At 48.1% G+C, this 21826-nt stretch overlaps 1 protein-coding gene across 1 annotated transcript in view; it reads left to right on the top strand.

The window, feature by feature from the left end:
• SEPHS1 (selenophosphate synthetase 1) overlaps nt 1-17386 on the top strand; it is a 181583-nt gene extending 164197 nt beyond the window's left edge. The window contains exon 8 of the mRNA XM_069627883.1: nt 16047-17386. Coding sequence (XP_069483984.1) covers nt 16047-16261 — 215 coding nt within the window. The 3' untranslated portion in view covers nt 16262-17386. The remainder of the gene's footprint in view (nt 1-16046) is intronic.
• Nucleotides 17387-21826: the final 4440 nt, after the last annotated feature.

Genomic DNA, 21826 nt, shown 5'->3' with positions numbered 1-21826 from the left:
GAACTAGAAGGTTGTCTCTGACTAAAGAGTCACAGAAGCAGAGAAGGGGGGGATACTAGGTATCCCCTTTACTAGGTATGCCCTTAGCACTCCACATAAGGTGGTGTGTGCTAATCTCTTAGTATAACGTTTTAGGATCTATCCATAAGAACTGTAGTTACTCGAGGATAAAATCTCAAAGGAGAATCCAAAGGGTTCCAAGCAACACTGCCCATATGGAGAAAGGTAGATTCCATAGTAAAGGTAAAACACAGAACAGAGTTCGAAAAGTCAGTGCAAATAAGAAAGAATGCGTGGAAAAAGACTCCACTCATTCAGGCTATAAAGAAAAGGTTCCAGAAGTCCAGCAACAAGTGCTGCATATCTCACCAGGAGAGGGGATGAAGCATACACATGATAAATCTCCCTAGCACCCAAGGATAGTCTTTTATAAAGTCCTTTGGGTGGACTTTATAAAAACTGTTGCAACAACTAGTACTACTCTTGTTATTCACAAAGTTGATGACTTAAAAAAAAAAGTGTGTACAGAGAAGGGTCTACCTACCTCTGGTAACAAATTACTTTGCACAGAAACTGATCCGGAGCCCTAAATAAATACTTTACCTGTTGCTGGTGGTGTAGATGATGCTGGAGCAGGACCTAGCAGTAGTAATGGTCCAGTTATGCTTAAAACCACAGACTGTACTAGTGAATCTGAAGAGAGGGCTTCTCAATCTTCGATGACCAGATTTTTCATTTCAGAACAGAGGAGCTGGGTGTTGAGAGAGATTTCCAAATCGGATGGTTATAGGAATTGTGCTTATCCTACCTATTGAGTTTCGCTAATTTTTCAGCGTTTTCCCTGTTGACCATATTGGGGTGGCCTTCCAAAATCCTACCACCAGGGTTGATTTTGAAAAATCCATCTCAACACTCTTCTCCCTTGGGATGTCCGCCATAGCCCAGGCATCTGTAAACCCGGTTAGTGCTACTACTCGGTAACCTTTGCTGCCTAAGACTGATCTAAATACGGATGTCTCCCTGAGTGCTGGTGGAACTCCTCCTTCAGGGATCTTCTACCTGGCCCTACACTACTGATGTTTAGTTATAGGGTGATGTGTGTATATATGCCCTGTGATCTATCAGCCCTCTGCTCCTTACTTCTCCTTTACTACTCATTCCCCCTAATACTCTCCTGCATCCTACAAACTCCACCCACCTTCTCTCCTTCCCATGTTCTTCTCATTTGTCCTTATGATAATACCTTCCTACCATTTTCCCCTCGCCACTCTACCTTTTGCACCTACTGCTCTCACTATTACCTCTACGCTACTGTTCCCACTACTAGTCCTCACCTCCACCCTTTTGATGCCACTAATTCATCCGTCATCCTACTACTACTGCCTCTTCACCAAACTCAGAGATATGGTGCCCTGCTCATCGTTCCACTGCACAGACCCTTGCTGCTCTCACACCCTCCCTACTTCTTTACTATGCCCTGCTTCGTGCACCCCTTCTGCCCCTTCTCTACTACACTCCCTCTCGCATGAACAACCGTCACCACTCTACTTCTATCTCCCACACAATCTTCTACCGTTCTAGTTCTTGCCTCATAAACTCCCCCTCAATTCTACAATACACATATTGCACTATACACCGCTGATGACACCCTCTCTCCAATATGTCACCCCTTTGAAACTCTGCCTCCAACGCTCTGCTGCGCCGTCCTTTTTTCTGCCTGGTATCTCGGCCACCCTCTAGCTTCCCCATTCACCCTACCCATACATCTCACACTCTGCCTTTCCTGCTCCCAGTTCTTATACTGCAATGCCTTTTTCCACCCCCACCCCTTCCATTAGCTGCAGCACTCGCCTGACTCCTTGTACTAATCGGTGCTTGTCTTTTTCCTCTGGATGAGTGCTACACAGCTGAGCAGCTTAAAAAAAAACCCTAAGCCCCTTCCCCTTTGCCAGGTTAATCCTCTTTGTCAGGTCCATGTTTTCTTTTGACATCCTCAGGAGTTGCCGAACCCACAGTCACTCCAAGGTGTTTCTCACTCAACCTGGTTTTAAAACAGCTGAGCCCAGAACTCCCCAAAGGAGAAGTGGATAAAATAACAAACTGTTCAGATTCCCGTATTTGGCTCCAGAGGATATCTGTGTACGGGCTAAATAGAATTACATGTTAAGTTAAACATTCCCAAATTAACTGATCCTGTTTTGACTTTCTTTAGGTCTTCCTCTCTTTACCTGAATTCTCTCTGCAACTGCCTCAACGGATCCTTGCATTAAAGTTTCTTGAGATTCAAAGTTCCTTACACTAGTCGTCTGACATAAGTCACCTTTGAGATCTCAGGATGATGACCAAGAATTTCTAGTTTCCTGTTGAGAAGCGCCTTACTCGTCTGCCCAAAAAATCTGCTCTTGCAAATTTGCAAATCTGAGGCTCCAGCTGTCAGGTTGATTTGTTAAACTGTCGAATGTTAAAACCTTATGGTTCAGGAAGGATTCCTTTACACCCGCGCAATACTAGTTTTTGTCACAAAGAAATGTTTTTAAATTGCTACCATGCAAAAACGAGGATGGCCACCAGAGGGCCTCCAAACTCTATAGATTTGGTCAAGCTTCTGAATCTTGACCGAGCTGAATTCAGCTTTCATTTTGTCACTGAGCAAAGTCTCCTGGGAAGTACTGACACATAGCTACCGTTAAAGTCTCTGCGCAACACTCTCTCCACAGATGTCAGAACAATATGGAAATTGTTATAACTCTTACTACTGACAGGTAGTTCTTTCAGCGTACGCTTTCTCCAGAAAATGCTTCAAAGTTCAACATAACATCAGTAGTTACTCATGCTGACTAGTACTAGTCCTAAAATAAACATTTCTTAGACATCTGCCTCTGCTTTACAGCTCCATAGACATAATTATTTACCAGAGTTGTCAACTCCATGAAGGTCTGTTCCAAATGGGTTGCCCCTTGCCCATCCAGAACCATCAAGGACAACATTTTATGTCCTCCCTCAAGCACTCCCTTGTGCGCCCCCTCCTAAAAAGAAAAAAGTCAGCAGACCCTTCCTGCGCAGCCAACCATCGCCCCATCTCCATCACCCCTTTCCTGGGGAAACTGCTTGAGAAGTTGGCCCTGCCCCAACTTAACTTTCCCACCGACCTTGTTGGTGGTCTCCACGATCATCCATCTGTATTCCAAGCAGCCAGAGGAACAGACACTGCTCTTCTGAAAACCTGTGAAGAACTGCTTGCATCACTTGATTCCAGCTACCCTGCTGTCCTCGTCCTCCTTAATCTCTGTTCTGCATTTGACACAGTGAACCACTCCTTCCTCATGAAAAGGCTCCACTGGACTGGCTGACCTCCTCCCTAACTGACCGCTCTTGCAAAGTCATACTGGGCATCTTTTCCTCTCCTACTTCCTTTTCCACCCGTGGTGTCCCCCAGGGCTCCATTCTTTCGCCATGGCTATTTAACATCTACCTTACTCTGCTGACGCACCTAATTTCCTCCTTCTGCCCCAAACTTCCTATGCTGATGACAGACAACTCTTCAAAACTTTCTGCAGACGACTTTGCACCCTCCATCATCCCTGACTGCCTCTCAGCCATCCAAGCCTGATGTACTTCTAATGATCCCTGCCTCAATGCCAGCAAAACAGAGATCCTTCCATTTGGGACCCCGGTAACTGACTTTTTCCCTTCACTCTGGCCTTCTTCCACAGGCTCTCCCCCTGCTCCCTCCTTGGAAGCCAGAAACCCCTGAGTCATCTTAGACTCCTCTGTCCTGCCTCCCTCCTACTCAGGACATTGCCAAGAAGTCCCACTTTCAGCTTTTCCTTCTGAAAGGAATTCTACCTTTCCTCACCTACCCCCAGAGACTCGATGTTACCTGGGCTCTAGTTCTCTCTAGGCTAGACTATTGCAATGGCCTCCTCCTTGATCTACCTTCGTCCACTCTGACCCCTCCAGCTAATCCAGAATAGGGCAGTGAGAGTTATCCTTGGCCTCAAGCCCAGGGACTGTATCTCTCCTGCCCTACAGTCTTCACTGGCTCCCGGTCGCAGCACAGATTAAATTAAAATCCCTCTGCATCATCCACAATGCTGTCTGGGACCGGGAACCACTCTATCTGCAACTCTTTCTGACTAAATATTCCCCCTCTAGACACCTGCGTTCCTCTGGCACCAACTCCTTTTGTGTAAAGCGGTTTGCTAAACAGAGGGCAGGTGGTTGATCGCTTTCCTCATCTGGCTCCCTTCTTTGGAACAGCCTCCCTCTTCATCTTGAGCAGGACCTCCTTAAATTCCGGAAAAGCCTCAAGACCTTCCTCTTTACCTCTTCACCTCTTCCCTCCCTCTTTCACCTGCTAATCGCACAGTATCTTGATGGTGTGCAGGGCCCTTATGCATCCTCGGGCCCCTAACCTCCCACATCTCATCATCCAAGCTGCTATCTATCCTCTGCACTTACCTCAGCTCACCCTCCACCACTGGAGGTTGTGCAAGGAATTCAACCATCCGCACGGGGAGTGCGCCGCCTGGGCTTTTTGATTTTCTTTTTTAATACATGAAAATGAATGATGGCCTCCGAGCACTGTGAGAGGCCATTCCGCACACATTCCATCTGCTTCCCGCACGAAACGCAGTCACATGTAATCCGGGAAGACACAGCCTACAGGTGACGTCTTCCCCTATCATAATCAGCGGAAATATGACAGGCATTGCAAGAAGGGGGAATGCACACCTTCCTCCAGCCATGAGCAGCCTAATTTAAATATCAAAGGCTCAATCGATCTGCATTCCTTTTTGTCTACTCCAGCTGGTGGCAGTATATACTAATGAGATAATTGAAGCAAGCCTGAAGGAGCTTGGTTGCCGGATAGACAACAGTAAGGCAGGACTGACATCCCTTTGGTATGCAATGTGTCAACTTGAAGCTAGTTCCCACCTCTCTGTATGAAAGGCAGTGAATGGCCTGTCTGGGTCCAGCAGTTACTGCAGGTGTCCCTGCAGAGCAGACCCCTTTCAGAAGGGAGCAGTATGTGATTTGGGAGAGACAAGAAGCCTGCTCTTGCCACATACTTCAGGGGAAACCCTGCGTTTTAAATGAGTCACAGAGGGCTTTATCCATAGAGACACTTTGATCTACAGGAAGATGGGTGCGGCTTGGGTATATGTCGTCACCCCTGGTCTTTCCTGCTGCAGAGCACCCTGATCCTGTCCTCAGGCATAATGGAAGATTGTTGGTAGGGACCCAGGATTGGTCCATTAAGGTAGGCTTAGCCTGCACCAATCGCTGGTGCCCATTTGGCTTTAAAAGAGGGCTGTACCCCTCACTTAGCAGATTATCCGACGGCTTCGAAAGGAGTAAGGATGAATCATTTGGACCTGGGCTGAAGGTACAGTCTATCCGACATCTTCCGCCAGTGAAGGAAGGCCAGGAGTTCCAAGACGTAAGCCAGACCCCTCCCCTAAACATCTCCTAGGGAACAGATGGAGATTCCAGACTCTGGACCCGTCCAGCAGCTCCAGAACCGGTACCCAACCAGCACACAGTGTGCCCTGCTAGGTTCGGCCAGCAAGCTTCCTAGGTGGGAAGTGCCGGACAGTCTCTGGACAAAGGACACAGCAGTTGCCTGCAATCACTCTCCTGAGCTTTGGGCCATCCGTCTTGAAATTATACGAGCCCTAGGAAGAAGCTAGTAGTGCCACACAAGCAGCATCCAGCGTCCATCTTTAAGGACTTTTTCAGGATGGTTGAGTAGTCGAACCGCCTCAGTCACGCCGCAGTCACCATAGTCGTCCGATCCGCCAACCAGCACAGACAATGATTACTGGCCCCTAGCCACCGTCCCGGACAGCCTGCAGATATCCGTCCAGCCTCTCTTGGCGAGCTGCCTGGAACCCGGGCTGTCTCCCACCACTAACTGTCTCAAGGGCTGCAAAGGTCCCTGGAACCGCCTTGACACTGTCGAGCCCCAAGAACTTCTTCAGCACTAGGTACATTGGGGTTCTGCCCCCCTGGTCCTTCTCCAAAGGCCCCTAGAGACAGTTGGGACCCTTTGCCCCCTTGGTGCTGGAACCAAATAACCATGAACACTAAGACTGATTACTTTACCAACCACCCTCCTGTCAGTATCCAGGGTGCATCCCTTTCCTTTGTGAAACTCTGTCCTCTGTGTTTGGTTACAGGGTTGGTTGTACTTTGTAGTGTGCTAGAACTGTCTGATGTAGTAATAATAAAGTAGATATTTGTATACAACCTTGACTGGACAGTCCCTTTTATCATTGGGTAATTGTAATTTTCCCTGTGTTGCAACTAACCAACGATCCACGACCTCGCGGAGATGAGACTGCTGTTCCGTCCACGTTACCAAAAACTAGACAAGAACATCTAATTCACTTATAATTCACTTGTATTGCAATCTGTTCGGATCCCTTCTGGTGTACTAGAGGTCTGGGGTTGATTGATGGTTTAGAAACCGATATTCATTCTTGCACCACTGGTGCCCCGGAAGTTGATTTGTCCCCGGTTGCACTTAACTTTCTTCATAGCACTTCACTTGCTGCTCTCCAAGAGCACCACAGCACCTATCCCATACCCCTCTCCCCTCTGCACTTGCATGTTCTGAACACTCGCAAGGCATAGAAGGTTCAATTCCCCTCCCCATTGTCTCTTATATTGTTGTATTTAATCATTTAACATTGTTGTAATTATCGTTCCCTGTCCCCTCCCTGTTACCCTGTGGGCGCTTTGAAACCGTATTTGCTTCCTGTACAAGCGCCTAACATGTGAACAATAAATAAATACAAGTCTCCTCAGAAATGGTAGAGAAGTAGGTAAAAAACAGTTTCTTTAACTTGGCTGCCATTAGTTGCTGCAGCTGCTTTCTCCTGCTCAGATACTCTGTCTTCCTGACTGACTCCTGCTCCTCTGCTTGTACTTCCTAACCTTGAAGGTAATGGGATTTAAGGGTCTAACTTGGTGACATAACATAAACATGACCTGCCTCTAAGGCAAGTCTAATGAAAGGCAGTTTAGAATATTGGATAAACAGCCTCTATTCCCTACCCCCCCTCCCAACTCCCTGATTTTTCTAAAAAAGTTCAATGGGTTTTTTCTAAACAAATTTCTCTGTAAAAAAACATCCCGCGAAAAAACATCCCGCGACGAAAGGATATCGTACCGTCTGGAAACAAGCGTTAAGGCCGGAACCAACAAGTTACTTGAAATATAGTTTCAGAAGTAAAAAAAAAACAGAAAAACTTTCAACACTCAATCTAATCAAACTCTGACACTCCTGGACATGACACCCTTTTCCAGCACGGTTTCCCTGACTCTCTCCACTCCTTGCCATGCTGTTTTTCCATAGGTCTTGATGTTCGTTTTTCTTCTTGGGTGGTGAGGGCTCAGCTTTCCTGGATTGCTGGTCAAGTTGGGATGGGGTGGAGATTCCTAGGTAGTCTTTGGTGTCAGATTGCTGTTTTAATCTGGGCTGGGTCTTCTGTGCTGCTCCCAAGGATACTCTAGGAGTTGCAGTTCTGAATGTGAAAAGCGAATTGTGGCCAGCAACTGCTTTTATAGGTATTGAGACAATGAGTGATATTGGGGTTTACATTTTCGACACAGAAGGATTTCTTTGGGGGCCTGTCACCCCCTCGTTTCCCACTTCACATATTTAGGTACAGACTTGTTCTGAGCTTTGTTTTAGTGAGCCTCCTGTCCCAGGTTGAAAATGAGCACCGTCACCCCTAGAATCCCCCGCCTGACGCTACCACACCGCAAAGTAGGTTTAGAGCCTTAATCAATGAAAGACGCAAGGTGAACGGTAGATTTATGACCCACTGCAAAGACGGATTTCCAAAATTCATTGTCGGCATGAATTTTGGGAGGCAAGCCTATTATGGTAAATCGGAGGGGGGTGCGAGTGGTCTGGGACCAGACAGTCTCATCCCCCACATCCGGCCAAACTCACAGATCACAACTTTTCCCCGGGAAAGGGATTTCCATTGATGGCAATTGCAGACCCAAGGACGCCCAAGGACAACAAGGTGATAGGACCGGCGATTCTCGGGGCATGCCCATCTTCAAGTGATAGCCACTCTTAGTAGCTATTTGCAGTAATTGCAAAAGTGCACTAATAAATAAACACAGTAGAAAGTATACAATGCCAAAAGCCCATCCTGGACACATTGTAACCACAAAGCTACAAAAGAAAGTTTATAAGGCTACAAAGTATCCCAACCGCACTGCATTGGAAGGTTATGGATGCAGCTTTAATTAATCGATAGTCTCTAAGCACTGATAGTCTTATCGACAGATCAGTTTCACCATACATGTCAGGATACAGGCAAGAGCAGAAAGGTAGGGTGTCAATAGATGTGTATGAGCGGAAAGCAGCAAAAGGAAAAATGTCCTAACCGGGTCTTAAGTGAAGGTAACCAGAAGAGCCCATACAGTCCCACCACCCTCTAACTTGGGCTGGTGCCTCGCACGGTAGGTCCGCCCACTAGAATGCCTCCGGTAGAGCTTGGATGATGGCTCAGGGGCAAAGTGTTGTGAACAGGAGATGATGCCGTCCTGGCATGAATGGTTATATCAAATAACCATTGGTAATAATTAGGCTGGGAACGTATTCACTGCGCCGTGATATTAAGTCATGGTCCCTTAGGTTGATACATCCTCATTCCTAGAATTGCAACTCAAATGCATCACTTCAGTAGTTTTTGGACACGCACTCTGCATATTTGATTGTCATTTTTTCAGTCGGGGGGGTTTCCTTATTGACTGTTCTTTCTCGAGTAACTGAAATGGCAGATTCTGAGGTTCCGTAGCATTTTGATTTTAATTTTGTGAATTGGATTTTTCAAGACTATACATTGGTGTTTGCTTTGTTCTGTCCCATATCTGCAGTGTGGCAGTCTCTTGGCATGCGAAAACCCATGTTTTGTTGAACTGTCAGGCTTTCCTTGCACCATTTGGATGATCATTTTAATTTACACATCACTAAGCATGACTTAGCAGAACACATTCTTAGCCGTGTCGTCCTGTTGTGGGTCACGTACACCCATTGCATGCAATGTATTTAGCTCATGATGTAGGTGGTAGTGAACTTTGCATGGCTCTTCAGTTGTGATTTCTCTGAACTCGACTTCCCCACCACAGTATGTCCCACTTCGCAACCAAACCCTAATAATCCTATCAATAGGTTATCCTAGGCACTCCCACTTAATGGGAACTAGTGAGAGATCCTCATTGAGCACACTGTATAGTTTATAGAAAGACAACTCCTGCTTTAAAGCGTTCTCTATATAGCGGGCAAAGCAATAAAATCTACAGAAATCCAAGATCCCTCTCCCATCCCCCAGATCATCCCTGTATTATCTTGTATGGCAAAGCTATGCATTCCTAACCCATATGCATCTCAATTACCCTTGGGTTGCTGTCCCCTAATCCTAATTGCCCACAGTATATGTCTACTTAGAATTCCATTAAGCTTGTGGTGGCGTAGTCTCCCGGCAGTTATCATGGGCATGTTTTATTCTCCCAATAAGTGTACTTTACAATGTGGGTTTACACAACAGACTTGTCCTTCAGCCTAACATCTCGTTATAAATTGATTAAATGTATAGGTTTCCTGTTTTCCTCACCAATAACGGATGCAAATGCCTCCTCTCCTACATGGGCACCCTAGAAATATTATCCTTTCTCCAGCATGGGGTCTGGCATGGATTCACATGCTCATGAATATTCCCTGTCAGGTTGGGAATCCTCGGTAAAGAAAAGATCAGTATCAGTTTCGTTTCTGATCTGTCTTTCTTAGTAGTAACCAATCACTGATCTCTGGGTCATACTGCCCCCAGCCAATGACTGCCCTCTCCCTAAGCCCCGCCTCTGCCAGCCATCCTCAGATTTTTACCACAAGCTCAAGTGTTGGGAGTCCTCGTGCTTTAGCTCTCGTTTTTGCTGCGTTTTCGTGCTTTTTCAGGAGATTTTCTCATTTTTTCGGTTTAATCGAGCCTCAAGCTCCACCGTTTCTACTTCCGATTACGGGGACCCGTTTCAGAATTCTTCTACATCCCTCAAGGGTGAAGTTTTCGTCGAGTTTACGCTTCTTGGAGGATTCCAGAAGATCTGCAGCCTACCTCAACGGACATGGCCCAGGACAAGGGAAGCTCGACGCCCGGATCCAAGCTGTTCAGGTGCTGCCCTGGATACGGATTACAAAACGTTTTCAAGGAGGGCGAGCATTCGCTATGTCTCTACTGCCTTCATGAGGACAAAATGCACGTGGAGAAGGGCTGTGCGTTCTGCAAGAACCTTTCGGAACAGACCAAACAAGATCGTCGTTCCCGCCTCGCCGCCTGGCTGGAGAAGGGCACAGCAGGTGAGAAGGCGAAGAAAAAGTCTGAGCGAGCTTCTAAATCCTGTGAGGGCGCCCCAGCGACGGGGGCACAACAGAAGGCCAAGCACTGCGAGGAGCGTCGAAAGGTCGGGCTCTTCGGCTGCCAGGCAGGGCGCGCCTTCCCCGGCATGTTCAACCACGAGCCAGCGCTCTGGTTTGGGAAAGAGGAAGTCCGAGAACCCGGGTAAGCTGCTGGAGCGGCCCCGGTCGATCTCGAAGGGGGAGCGAGGTGCTGACCCTCCCCCCAAGGCGAAGGTCCAGGACGCACCTAAGGTGGTGAGGGCTTTGATCCAGCCGGCAAAGGCCTCTATCGAAGTGGTCGCTGCGACCCTGGCGAAGCCGGCTGAGACTACGCCAGTGGAAACGGCCTCTGGGCCCAGAGTATCCCTGCCACCGCGGAGGGATTCCTCTTTCCAGCCCATCGTTAGACCCCCGTGAAGTCCCTGGCAGAAAAAGAGGAGGGGGAGAGCCGGTGGCCATTACAGACTCAGAATCAGCCTCTAAGGAGGAGCTGGTGGAAACGGAGAAGGGCCTCAACGAGAGGTTCATAGGCCTCAACGAGAGGTTCGAGAAGGTTCGATCCCAGGGGACGGTCCCTGCTGACGTGATCGAAGATAGCGACGATGGCGAATAAGAGTGCCCAGTGGGGCAGCCATCCTGTCCGTCACAGCCATTACCCGAGCCCCAGGATAGCTCGGCGGCCGTTTTGTTGGCGATCCAATCCTTATGTACCGAGATAAGGACGAGATTACTACGGACCCCGACGGAGGATCCAGAACCAGGCCCGTCGGGAAACCCTCCAAACAAGCGGAGGAGAGTCCACCCCTCTCCGCCCTTCGTGCCCACGAGGCCTGTGGACCCCTCATCCCCCTCGCCGGACCCTAGAGAGGATACGGTGACGGATACAGCGACGGGGACGGACGACGACGGCGGCAATGACACAGCAGACATCCCGTCATCACCCCCCCTTCGGGCTTCTCCAGCCGACGAAATTGGCTCCTTTCACGCCATGATAACCAGGGCATCCGAGCTCTTCCAGCTCTGCCCTGAAGAACAAAAAAAGGAAGGGTTTCTCTACCAATGGCGTGGCCAAGAGGAAGACGGTCCTTGAGGTGCCTTTGCTCGACGACATCTGGGACGAGGCGCTTGCTGTCCTCAAGAACCCTTCCACGACACCCGCCAAGAGGGACAGGTACGAGAAGAAGTACCGAGTCCCCGATGCCACCCCCTTGTACCTCAGGGCCCAGCCCACGCCGGACTCGGTCGTCTCGGCAGCGGCTAAGAAGAAAGCAGCGGGTGCGGTGGCTTCGACTTCCACTTCCCCGCCAGACAGCGAGGGCAAGAAGTTGGACTCCATGGGACGACGAGTCATCTCGTCGGCGGCGACGACGATTAAGGCGGCCAATGCCTTAGCGATCGTGGCCCGCTACAACAGAGAGCTCTGGTTCAAGATAGCTCCCCTGCTAGACTTCCTACCTGACGACAAGAGGGCGGAGGCCCTACAAATTCTGCAGGAAGGCGAGGTGGCGTCGGATCACGCCATAACGGTGGCAATGGACATTGCCGATACCGGGTTTCACCAGCTGGGCAACAGAGTTTGCCTCCGACGACAAGGATGGCTCAAGGCGACAGACTTTCGCCAGGACGTCCAGACCAGAGTGTTGGATATGCCGTTCGACGGCAACAACTTTTTTGGTAAGGTGGTGGACGAGTCTCCAGGCCATCAAGACCGACTCGGAGACGGCCCGGGCCTTAGGGGTACTTCAACAACGACGGCCCTTTCGGACCTCCGGGGACAGACTGGGTGCCTCCAAAGGATCCAGCGGTGGCTCCTCCACATACCACCAGGCGACCCGCTCCTCTTCCCAGGAGGCCTACAGAGGTCGCGGCAAGCAAGGGGGATCCCACCATCGTCGGCAAGGCTGCCTCCAAGCAAGACTGACCCGGCCGTGTCATCGGGCCCCCACCGAAGCACCCCGGTGGGAGGCCGGCTGACGAAGTTCGTCAGCGTGTGGGAGTCAATCTCCACTGACCGTTGGGTGCTGGACACCCTGGCCAACGGGCACTCACTGGAATTCCAAAAGAAGTGCCCTCGCATTCCTCCCGTGGCCAGGAAGGAGAATCGCGTCCCTCAACTGCTGTTGGAGGTAAGGGCGATGCTCAAGGAAAGGTGCCATCGAGCTCGTCCCCAGGAGGCTCCGGGGCTCCAGAGTGTACTCAAGGTACTTCCTGGTCAGAAAAAAGACAGGCGGTTGGCGCCCCATCCTGGACCTACGTCGGTTAAACAAATACATCAAGGAGCAGAAATTCAGGATGGTCACCCTTCAGCACGTGCTGGAACATCTGGAGAAGGGCGACTTCCTATCGTCGTTGGACCTGGAAGATGCTTACTTCCACATCCCCATTCTAAAAGAGCACAGGAAGTTTCTCAGGTTGGTGGTTCAGGGACGCCACTACCAATTCAGAGCCCTACCGTTCGGACTAAAGTCGGCACCCAGGGTATTCATCAAGTGCCTGGCACCAGTGGCAGCGCGGCTGCGCCTGCAGGGGATCCACGTCTACCCCTACCTGGACGACTGGCTAATCCGGGCAAGGACAAGGGAACTCGCCGTCGAACACACAGCACGGACCGTCCGGCTGCTCACGGAACTGGGGTTCGCCATCAACTACCCCAAATCCCACCTGGTGCACTCGCAAGTAGCACTGTTTCTGGGAGAGAAGCTCGATACAGTGGGGCAATTGGCCTCCCCGTCAGAGGAAAGGACCAAGACCATCCTGGGCAAGGTGCGGCGACTGCTCGCCACGGACGTGGCCAGAGTGAGGTCCATCAAGTCCCTCCTCGGGATGATGTCCTCATGCATCTATCTTGTACCCCTTTGCAGACTTCGGATGCGTCCGCTACAGGAGTTCCTCGATGCCCGCTGGTTTCAGGCGACGGGCTGCTTCGAGGACAGGATCCCTCACGACGAGGAGTTCCGTCGGGCGATCCTATGGTGGGGTACCCGTGCTCACCTCACTACAGGCACGGACTTTCAAACCCCGGTGTTTCAGGAGACGGTGACGACTGACGCCTCTCTGGAGGGTTGGGGGGCCCACACCAGAGATCTCCACGCTCCCGGAGGAGAGGTCTCTCCACATCAACATTCTGGAGCTCCGAGCAGTGTTCTGGGCGCTCAAGTTGTTCCTTCCGTCCCTCAAGGACAAAGTGGTGAGGATCTTCACCGACAACACCACCACAATGTTCTACATACGGAAGCAGGGGGGCACCAGATCCGCAGCCCTATCCAAGGAGGCCCAGGATCTGTGGCACTGGGCCGTCGCCCAGGGGATGTTTCTGGTTCCCATCCACTTGGCAGGAATAAAAAACGCCATTGCTGACTCACTCAGCAGGGAGCTGCGCTCGTGCCACGAGTGGGAACTACGGCAGGACCAGGTGGATCGGCTCTTTCGACGATGGGGCAAACCCCGGATCGACCTTTTCGCGACAAACTCCAAGTGCCAGAGGTTCGCCAGCAGGTTCCCGCAGCCGAGGAGCATGGGCGATGCTTTCTCGTTCCCCTGGGACGGCCTGTTTCTGTTTGCGTTCCCTCCGTTGCCATTGCTGCTCCGCCTCATCAACCAGCTCAAGAAGTCCAGGTGCAGAATGATCCTCGTCGCACCGGCGTGGCCGAGGCAGATCTGGTTCCCGGACCTTCTGGACTTGTCAACGTCCCCACCAGTCAAGCTGCCGGCAGACGCGGATCTTCTCTCCAGAGAAGGGGGCGCCATTCTCCATCACGACCCACAGTCGCTGAACTTGCAGGCCTGGCTCCTGCAGCACTAGAGTTTGGAGGGTACGATATCCCGGCTGACTGCAGAGAGGTTCTTGCACAAGCCAGGGCGTCTCCAACTCTTACGTGTTATGGTCATAAGTGGAAGAGGTGCTCTGTCTGGTGCCGTGCACAGAAGATTAACCCTCTGCGGATTACGGCCCCTCAAGTACTGCCATACCTACTGTCGCTGGCCAAAGCTGGACTGGCTCACTCCTCCATCAAAATACATCTGGCTGCCATCTCCCGATATACCAGGACTATGGGATGGGCGTCCTTGTGGTCTCGTCGCCTGGTGAAGGAATTTATGAAGGGACTATTCCGATCGTTCCCGCCGGTGAAGGCTCCTGCCCCGGCGTGGGAGCTTTATGTGGTGCTGACCAGGCTCATGGGGGGGCCCCATTCGAGCCTATGCATTCGGCGCCTTTGAAGTTCCTGTCCTGGAAGACAGCATTCCTCGTGGCCATCACCTCCGCACGACGAGTGGGAGAGATCCAGGCCCTATCTTGCAAGCCTCCATAATTGACTTTTCATGACACGAGGGTGGTGCTGAGGACGCACCCCTCCTTCATGCCCAAGGTGCCATCGGACTTCCACCTCAACGAGCCCTTGGTGTTACCAGTTTTCTTCCCGTCGCCTTTGACGCCGGCCGAGAGGACTTTGCACTCGCTGGATGTAGCTAGAGCGCTGAAGTTCTATGTGGACCGCACAAAGAGTTTTCGGAAGACGTCACAACTGTTTGTGAACTTTGGGTCTGTGAATCAAGGGAAGGCTCTCTCGAAGACTTCCATTTCCAGATGGCTCTCCGGCTGCATCATGCCCTGTCATCGGTTGGCAAACCGACTGCTGCCCGGCCGTCCGAGAGCCCATTCGACCAGAGCGATCGCTGCTACTACGGTGTTCCTGTCTGGTGTGTCCCTGCTGGACATCTGCAGGGCTGCTACGTGGAGGTCTACGCACACCTTCACGAGATTCTACTGCGTCGATTGAGACTCCAGGGAGGAGTCCAGGGTCGGCCAAGCAGTGCTGCGCAACCTGTTCGCCTAAGGTGAGCCTGGTGAGGAGGTAAGAAGTGCTTAATGTTGAGCCTTTGCCACCGCCCGTGGTTGTGCATGTGTATACTGCTATGTATTCTTTATGAGCATGTGAATCCATGCCAGACCCCATGCTGGAGAAGGAACAAGTTACTTACCTGTAACTGTTGTTCTCCAGCATGGGTCTGGCATGGATTCACATGCAAACCCTCCCACCTACCCCTCTGCGGCTCTTCACTTGGTCATACTGCCACTTTGCGTGCTACCAAATCTGAGGATGGCTGCCAGAGGTGGGGCTTAGGGAGAGGGCAGTCATTGGCTGGGGGCAGTATGACCCAGAGATCAGTGATTGGTTACTACTAAGAAAGACAGATCTGAAACGAAACTGATACTGATTTTTTCTTTACCGCGGATTCCCAGCCTGCCAGGGAATATTCATGAGCATGTGAATCCATGCCAGACCCTGCTGGAGAACAACAGTTACTGGTAAGTAACTTGTTCCTTACTCAACATCACCTCCGAGACAAGAAACAAAATACATAAAATGGACGGGTCATAGTATGTATGAGCTACAAGTCATGCACATGCTTAAAAAAAATAAGATTTGGAAATGTGGAAGTCTGAATAATTTTTCTATCACTGTCCAACTTAACAAAGTTGTCCCTGACCGCACGTAAGACCGCATATAAAGAGCCTGTAAATTAACACAGGTGCCAAGCTATTGACGAAACACAACATTCTGCTTTGACTGGTCTTAAATAACACGCTCATGCCTTTTTCTTTTTTTTTTCTTCTATTTCTTAATAGGAGGACTTCTTATCTGCTTACCACGGGAACAAGCAGCACGTTTCTGTGCCGAAATTAAGTCTCCAAAATATGGTGAAGGACATCAAGCATGGATTATTGGAATTGTAGAGAAAGGCAACCGCACAGCCAGAATTATAGACAAACCGCGAATCATTGAAGTTGCACCACAAGTGGCCACACAGAATGTGAACCCAACGCCTGGAGCCACTTCTTAATCTAGACTTGAGTAGAATTTTCTTTTGGTTTTTAAATAGATCTATTCCTTAGCACCATACAATAAAATAATTGTAAAATATATAAATATATATATCTAGTTGTCAACCCATTCAGTGGCCTTGGGTCAGTTTGCGAGTGGGTTTGAGTAATGCAATTGAACCAGATCCATGGCCTTTTTTTCCTGTTACATTAACTGAAGGTGCACCTAACTTGGAGGCAGCTTCTAAGTTGAAGAAAAATCTTGTTATCGAAAACTGTTGATTCATTTTGAATCTTTAGACACGTCTCTTGCTGCATTGGCTCTTTTTTAAGGGTTCTCTCTCTTGCACCTCCATATTTATGGTGTCAAAGAGCAGTTTGTGTCCTTTTGCTGCTGGCCCAATTCTTTTGGGGCCATTAAAGCACAGTGCGCATGTACCCCTGCGTGCAAAGTATGCCCCATGCTTTGCCTTCATGTTCTTTTCGAAGACGTCAGTCACTTGCATTCATGCTACTCGAAGGCTAAACCGTTGATGCCTTGGCCAGTGTTGCGGAACGTTAATGAATTGGTGATACTTTGGTATTTATGGTAGTTGTGAATGGCTGCACAATACATTTCAGACTTTTATTTTTTAAATGTAGCCCCATGATTAACAAGCACCTCTTAGGGCCTATTCTGTAAAGTAAAAAAAAAAAAAACATTTTGCATGGCAAGCATATCGGTTTTAGAATACTTTGTTCATATAATACTCTTAACTGTATTATTACATTTGTTGTTCCTTAATGGTAGCAGATAATGAAGACAAAAAGTGCTCCTTAGTAAAGTGAGTAGAAGAGCTAAAATGCAACAAGATATTGCCGACCAAAAGCTGAGAGGTTACTGTGTGATATTCATTTAACATTCAGTATATGAATAACTACAAACACTTCTATAACCTACAATATTTTGGTCTGTGATTGATAGTGTTTAACATTTTATATTTTGTATAGTGATAACATGACTTTGTTTGTTTCTTTAAAATATGCAGCTGTTTAAGCTCCAATTGATTTTGTGCACGCTTTTGTGATCAGTTAAAAATCTACATTGCCAACATTACAGCTTGACCTTAAACCTTGTTATTCAAATAAATATTTAATTTTTTTTATTGCTCTTGTACACACGAGTGGTATTTGTTGTAGTCTTCTCTGCTGTTTGAATTTAGCTAGATCAATGTCACAGCTACATTCCAACTCTTACACTGCAGCTGATCCTGCCACCGTACAGCGGGAATGAGAAATTGGTTTTCCTGCTGTTTACAAGAACTTTTTGCCACTCCCCTTCACAATCGTTTCATCTGGAAACCAGAACAAGCACCATGGATGCTTTAAAACGGCATCTGTGCCCAGAGTTTGCTTTCCTTTTCATTTTCTCGTGAGCAGGTGGTGGGGATGGAGGGTTCACTATGGAGGTTTTCCTCAGGTTAGCCCCAGTTCCCAAACTTTAGTGCTTAAAGGCTGCATGTTTTTTTGATTGGCAACTTCTGCAGCTAATCCTTTTGAGTTTGCATTGTCTGCTTGAGCACCCTGCACTCAGTTATCTCAATCCCATTCTGTATGTGTGTAGGTAGGAGTTTCCTCCTGATTCTCAAGTATCCATTGTAGAAAAAAAGAGTTCTTTGATTGCCAACTTAGTTCACAAACATGGGAGATCCAACTTTGGTAAAGGGTGTATTGTACCAAAAGCAGAAACAACGGATGTAAGGGCTGGTGGTATCATTGAGAACATCCCTTCTTCCATTTAAGCCATTAAAAGGGGAAGAGCCATCAATCATTGCGAGTAGACCCCACCCTCCATATTGACAATTGACCTTTTTTCCATGATTCAATCATATTACACTTTTGTTGAATCATTGGTCCTACTAATGTGCGTGTCTAGCTATCATTTTGTCCAATCTCATTGTACTATAAGCTGCACTAGAATTATCTTCATACAGCAAATGAGATGGTAAAACACCATCCTTCACAGATAAAAAGCCAGCCAATTGATGTTGTCAAGACCTTGTACTAGAAAAGTGGCCCAGTACCTATCAATGACATTCTAAATGTATTTCTGATGTTCAAGTTGCAAATCGCTGATCCCTCTAAAAGAGCTGTCACAGGCTGGAGACCGTCATGTGTCCTTTCTCTGAAAAGGAAAGCATGGTTGTAATCTGTAAGCCGCAAGTCCCGTGAGAGTCCGCAGTCTGCCCAGTGATTCTGATGGCGAGAGGAGCTGCAGCGACTGAGACCAGTTTCCAGTGTTAATTTTGACTGGCCCTTTAAGTTTTCTTGAGCCACGGTAGACTCCACCGTAAAAGGTGTTTGCCGCCGCAGAGTCCCGTGAGAGTCCCCAGTCTGCCTCAGAGCAGCGAAGAGCAAGCAGACCGGTGGCCCCCCACCCTTCCTTTAATCCTTCTCGCCGACCCGTGCAATGGCGGTGCCTGGCCCACAGACGTGGCTGAAGACTCTATTCGAAGGTCGGCAACAGAAAGAGGTGAAAAGACCAGGATCTATTTCCAGCAACAAAGTATCCACTGAGGTAAAAGGAGAAAAGACTGAATCAAGTGGGCTGCAATCAATCGTGTCGTCTTAACAGACACTAGTAACTGCATATATAAATTGTGACTTGGCTGTAAACTCGAGTACCACGAGGCAACTAACATACATGTTCATCAATTCACGAAGCAACATATAAGCAAGCAAGAAGCGAAGAGCAAAGGGGCCTTGCTGAGAGGCTTGAGTGAGGATGTCGTAACAGACATCATTACCAATAATCAACACTACACTCTTTGAAGCTCCCTTTGATGTCATGGACTCAGAACTGCTGGAATTACATATGCCGCAGGGTTCCTCTGAAATAAACGACTTGTCATTTGTGCCACCCATAACATCTGTCAATCTTAAGTCAACAGAACATGAACCACAAACAATTTAACAACCTTCGTCCTTAGCCCCAAAGTGTGCCAACACCACAAGGAACACGTCAGTGACTGGTGGCTTCGAGCGACTTGTGTCTACAATCACGCCGCCGACTTGTCTCAGTATGATGCCAAGGTGAGATCAGTCGAATATTTTCTTATTCCCAAATGAAAGCAGCGAGCCCGTCAAACTGGAAATGCAGATTCCTCAATAAATGCCACCGTAACCACAAGAAATTCACCTTCAATGAGTGACAGTGTGCCAAAAAGTGGCGATGAAAGCTACTCACATGCTGAATCTAACTCCCTCAACTTGAAAGGAACGTCGCAGCTCGAAGGAGAAACAAATAGGAAAAAATTGTCAGTTGCTGCCAATAACATTAGTTTAAATGCTTCTAGGCCAGAACGGAAAAATGTAAGTGTGGACTTTGCTGGCCGGGAAGCGAGATTGACTGAACGCCTTAAAGAAGACTACCTACAAGTCAAAGGCAAGCTGATTAACCGCTTTGTCCTAACGACTGCAAAGAAGTCAACTTTTCAAACGGCTTCAAATTCGACAATCGGAGCTGCCCGATTACCAGCGTCCTGTGCCCCTACTAAACTTTGTGAACGAACCAGTACGCCACAATAAAAAAGCGTGCCTGCGAAAGATAGTGTATCAGCTGAAAGTAATATGACAAACTTGCCATCTGAGCAAAACGGTTCTGAAAGTGAGGTCTTGGAATCATTGCAAAACACCCCGAATTTGACGGCCGACATTAATGACCATTCAGTAAACCTCAATCAGCCAAATAAAGAGGTGGACACGGAAAGCTCTATGAAGGCCAACATATTGGTGGCCGCGTCAATACAAATACACAATGTGCTTGCCGCAGCGTCCCTCGCCGTAATACCATTTGTAAAACTTCATGAATCACTGAGTGACTTGTTAAAGAATCAGGGAGCAATGCTGTCACAGTTGGATGCAAAACTGTCAAATCTGGCTCACAGCTACTCCCAGCTACAACAAATAAGCGAAATGGGCGTGAACTTAACACTACAATGGCAAGACAGATTAGGATACCTTGCAATGAAAGAGCATACAAACTCTGCAGATCTCATGGACGCAATTCTCGAGTGCATTAAATGGTTTTGTCATCTTGACAAAAATCGATGCCAAGCAATACCGCAACTGGACAAGCTGCCCCAGTGTCAACAAACTGGGGCTTCCACCTCATTGAGAGGTAAGGCAGTCTCCCAAGATGATTTGGCCAGCAGCAGCCACAGCCAAACTAAAGTAGTGTTGGAAAAAGCAACTACTGCGTCAGTAAAGTCGCTTACATCAGCCACCTCAATAGTAGATGGTGCAAAGATGAAGCTAACAACATGCGAAATCGGAGCCCTGCAACCCGCTGCAGTTATAATTGACCTTGAGATCTCAAATGAATTATCAGCGAATCAGACATTAGCCGAAGACAAAAAAACTCAGTTGAGCACCTTTGCCATCTTTTCTGGCAGTGCAAAGACATTGGATCTAAACTCTAAAACACCAAAAAATCAATATAGTGCTAAACTGAAAGTGGCAGCTAACAAACGCCGAAGCAAGCAAAATCCGGCAAAAACCAAACAGTTTATACGTAATTTATCAACGCCACAAAAGTCAGGCTTATTTATGCGTGACACATCTTCTAAGTCCCCAAAAAAATAATTATTGAAAAAAAAAAGATACGATTCTCAAGTTGACTGAGATGCAGAACCCAAGACAGGTGCCGAATACAAAAAAACGTTTACGGTTGGAATCAGAAACTAAGTGACCCGTTAACGGAGTCATTTCAATTAATCAATGTGAGTGGTCCACTTACTCTATCGACACAAATGAGGAGTCACTAAAAGATGACATCCTAGTCTATTTCAGCTCCCGCAATACCAAAACACAAAGCCAGATCAGGGCCACTAAAAACGTGGTCAAAGCTAAGTCAGGAGCGAATGCACTATTGACCACTGGTCCACAACATTCAACCAATTGCTTCAATGCAAATTTCAAAAGCCCTGAAAATCAACCAATTGCGGCAAAAAAAATGAACTAACACATTTACATCCAAGAATTACGTTAGTGCAAAGATTAAAACAAAAACCACATGTGTGCTTTGAAAATCAAATGATAAGTAAACCTGTGACCTGGAAGGTGCGGGTTGAAAATGTATTCCCTGATGGAAACAAGGTAAATCTTAACAGAAGCAATGTGATGCGCTTATTACATGTCATCCCCTCGCTGCACACAATTACCCCAGGAGACATCAGAATTGTGGAATACATATCAGAGGCATGCTCTGACCAAGTGCTGTTACATATCAGCTCGCATGCAGTAGAAAGAACTCTTCTATTAGCTAAAGACGAGCTTCTTTCCTATGGATTGGATGTTTCAGCTGCTAAGGAAGGAAAAAAAATCGGTCAGAGAGCTCGTCCTCAGATGAAAATGTAAGAACCACCAATGAAAAAAGAAGAGACATATTAAAGGATGTATTCAAAATGCATACAATGGTGGGCGCAGGCGAATCTCAGCCTCAACCCGCCGTCAAAACGTACAGGCCACATCAGAACTAACTAGACTTGCAACAAAGTAAAGTCCAATGTGTGTTGATTTCCTGGAACACGCGAGGATTTATCCAT

Source organism: Ambystoma mexicanum, chromosome 12, assembly GCF_040938575.1.
Source record: "Ambystoma mexicanum isolate Mex_15411 chromosome 12, UKY_AmexF1_1, whole genome shotgun sequence".
Taxonomy (NCBI): Eukaryota; Metazoa; Chordata; class Amphibia; order Caudata; family Ambystomatidae; genus Ambystoma; species Ambystoma mexicanum.
This window is presented reverse-complemented; position numbering and strand designations above follow the sequence as displayed.